Source organism: Colobus angolensis, unplaced genomic scaffold (genome assembly GCF_000951035.1).
Source record: "Colobus angolensis palliatus isolate OR3802 unplaced genomic scaffold, Cang.pa_1.0 Scaffold38, whole genome shotgun sequence".
NCBI lineage: Eukaryota > Metazoa > Chordata > Mammalia > Primates > Cercopithecidae > Colobus > Colobus angolensis.
In genome coordinates, this window is record NW_012117154.1 from 8,978,112 (window position 1) to 8,981,655 (window position 3,544).

General features: G+C 53.6%; 1 protein-coding gene across 1 annotated transcript in view; it reads right to left on the reverse strand.

Annotated features, from left to right (window-relative positions):
• The window catches only part of POFUT2 (protein O-fucosyltransferase 2), a 22,862-nt gene extending 19,349 nt beyond the window's left edge, over positions 1-3,513 (reverse strand). Inside the window, exons 1-3 of the mRNA XM_011954238.1 lie at positions 3,385-3,513; positions 1,802-2,306; positions 284-413 (exon numbers count right to left, since the gene is read on the reverse strand). Of these exons, the coding sequence (XP_011809628.1) occupies positions 284-413; positions 1,802-2,306; positions 3,385-3,513 (764 nt within the window). The remainder of the gene's footprint in view (positions 1-283; positions 414-1,801; positions 2,307-3,384) is intronic.
• Between the last annotated feature and the right edge of the window lie 31 nt (positions 3,514-3,544).

The window sequence follows — 3,544 nt, forward strand, 5'->3', positions numbered from 1 at the left end:
TGTGTTAGCAGCCAGTGGGGAGAGCTGGTCCCTGATTCCCCAGCCCCACCCCTGCCTGGCTGCAGCAGGCCCCATCCTCACAGGGGCCCATGTGAGCCCGTCCAGCCTTCACGCCCCTGGTCCAGTCCCCGGGGGCTCGCTCTCTGGCCCTCTGTGAGGCCACTGACCCCCACCCCCTTGGTTTCCCACAGTGCTCCTCACCATCTGGGCCACCATCTACTGCACTGGTGTCCTGCCTCCCCCAGGGACAGGAGCTCAGGCGAGCAGGAATCGTGCCTCTTACCCACGGCCCAACCCACACGGAGAAGGTGACACTGCGTCGCCCAAGAGGTCAGCAATCAAGATCTGCTCAAACGGGGCAGGAACACAGCGGGGAAGGAGCACCGCACAGGTGAAGTTCTGGGGAAGGAGCACTGTGGAAGGAGCACTGCGGGGAAGGAGCACCCTGCAGGTGAAGTCCTGGGGCAGGAACATAGTGGGGAGGGAGCACCCTGCAGGTGAAGTTCTGGGGCAGGAACAAAGCAGGGAAGTAGCACCGCACAGGTGAATTTCTGGTGTCCTTTTTGCTCACTCATGACTGGGGGCTAAGGGCTGCGTGGCCTACGGGCCCAAGGCTGGAGCTGCGGGGGCTCCTTCTATGCTAGTGGGAGGTGGTGAAGATCCCGCACGCTGGGTGCTATGTTAGCCACATCAGGAGCTCACTGTGTGCGGTCTCCTGGCAGCCTGGCCCCAGGACAGGCACCCAGCTCCTTCCCCACCTTACAGGCAAGGAAACAGCTCAGCAAAGCCCTAGGCTGGTAGATGGCAGGGAAGCGTGAGACCAGCATATCTGCCTCAGAAGCTTATCACACGGGGTCTGTCTTCCCAGACCTTCCCAAGCACTTGGATGCCCAAGGTCCAGACCTGCCCGCTTCCCTGTCAGGAAACCCCCTGGTCCCAAAGGGAGGTAAGGATAACGTCTCCGAGTTCCTGTAACCTAATGTTCAGACCAGGGGCTGGCTGCTAGTTACACCAAATACCCAACCACAGCTTTCATCTTCCAGGACTCATGAGCAAATTGTAAAGTCAACTCAGGATGCACGCTAGGAATGCTTTTTACAAGCGGCAGACTTTGTGACTTGGTATCAACCAGGATGTCAGAGGTTACTCCCTGTTGTTGCATGCCCCTAGCACTCACAAGACTGACCCTGACAAAGAAAACATTTCAGAGTGACAAGATCTAGGGTGCAACGAGCACCATCCTTGAAAAATGGCGACACGGGAGCCACACTCCTTGGCAGGGAGCAAAGATCTCTAAGCCCCGAGAGTGGCTGTCCAGTAAGAACTCAACAGTTGCTGGAAAGCAGGAGGCTGACTCAAAACTAACTCATTCGTCTTCAAGGCCTCTCAAATGCAGCAGCCAAGCATCACTTACTTTTAAATTTATGTCTTCCAAATGACACAACACAAAAAGCTCTGAATACCTTCATTCTAAGAAGAGCTTTAATTCCTCTCTTCAAATTAAATGAAAAAATTAAGCAACACAAAGTTAAACAAGACAGACTTTTATCCCTCGTGCTGCACAGAGACACCACGAAGCATACTCCGCACGCAGCACGTCTTCCCTAATGTAAAACAGCCTTTCACACAGGGAGCCGAGTCCTGTCAGTCCAACATCCAGGGGTGGCCGCTTTCTTAGGGTGTTAGGGCGGCTCTAACTGCATTCACCTACTCATCAGGCCACCGTGGTTTCCAGAAGTGAGGGGGCACAAAGTTCATCCACTTCAGGTCTATTTCCCGAGAAACATTTTGGGAAGCTCACTGCAGCATGGGAAAGGGACTACGCTCCTGAGTGGAGGAGGTGCTGCCACAGGCCTCAGGCAGCAGCGCTGGGCACTGGAGGATGCTGGTGAGTTTGGACGCAGTCGCAAGCCCAACCTGATGTCTACCTTAGAAATGATTGCCCGGCCCCAGTTAAACAACCACGGCCTCCCAGCGTGCCGCTCGGCCTCACCTGCGATGAACTGCTCATACTCGATGACGGGGATGTTTTTATTGAGACTCGGAAGATCAAAAAACTCAGACCAGGGAATCCGGACCTGGTGGATGTCAGGACTCTGCCAGTGATAGAGGCGGCCCCACGGAGGCAGGACGAGCACCCACTCCTCCGTCTTGAGCAGAGTCTTCAGGAGAGAGGCGATTCGGATGTAGACATCCCTGCGCAGGTTGAAGCCTTCCGGGGGGTTGACGTCATACAGAAGATACCTGAGCAGGCAGAATGAGGACCACAGGTCTCGAATGCTGGGGTTTCTGCACAGAAAACCTGACTACACAGAAGTCTCAGCGCATGGCCCAACTCCAGGCGCTTAAGATGGTTCCCAGTTTGTGAAGGCAGTGAGTGGCCTGTTTCTCTATGACCGGTTACTTACGGAGCCCGTAAGCAGAAGCTGCAGACATGCTAACGTCCTTTTAACAACTAGCAATAGTTCAACACTAAGGCTAGAGGAATCCCAGTGACTAGAACCCAAGAATCAGTACCCACATGGTTCTCAAACTGTTTGGTCTAAAGACCCCTTTACACTGGAAACAATGATTGATGGCTGGTTATGTGCACTATGTCTATTGAGATGTCCTATACTAGACATTAAAGCTACAAGTATTTAATTCAGCTAAAAATAAGCCATTACATGCTAACAAAAATCACATATTTAAACAAAAAAAAGCGTATTTTAAAAAATGCATTAGTGAGAAGGACTGTGACGATGTTCTTTTAATTTATTTATTTGTTTTGAGAGGGAGTCTTGCTCTGTCTCCCACGCTGGAGTGCAGTGGCCCGATCTCAGCTCACTGCAAGCTCCACCTCCCGGGTTCAGGCCATTCTCCTGCCTCAGCCTCCCGAGTAGCTGGGACTACAGGCGCCCGCCACCACGCCCGGCTAATTTTTTTTGTTTTTTAGTAGAGACGGGGTTTCACCATGTTAGCCAGGATGGTCTCGATCTCCTGACCTCGTGATCCACCCGCCTCGGCCTCCCAAAGTGCTGGGATTACAGGCCTGAGCTACCGCGCACGGCAGACGATGTTCTTAATTTCTGCAAATCTCTTTTGGGTCTGGTGACAGCGGGATTCCCATACTTGTTTCTGCATTCAATCTGTTGCGACATCACAGATCAAGTGGTTTCTAGGAAAACTCCACGGTGCACTCATGAGAGAAATGAAAAGGGCGTAGAATACCCTGGTACTACTATAAAATGGCTGCAAAAGCTCAGAGATCCCGGACACACTTTAAGATCACTGCCCTAGCGGAAGGACACAAAGCACCCCAAGGCACAGACAGGTCCCCAAAGGCTACAGAAACCCTGGCACTCTCCTTCCCCTGCTCTGCGCTGGTTTTCCAAAGACTCCCACCGTCGCGGGTGAAACTGCGTGCAGCGCCCAGGCCTGCGAACGCCACGAGGGGCCGCGCACCTCTGCGTCCAGGCCCCTCTCGGGGTCCGCTTGGAGAACCCACAGCCACAGGGCGGCCGCGAAGCTCATCTTGGCCCTGAGAATTCACTGCGGAGCACCC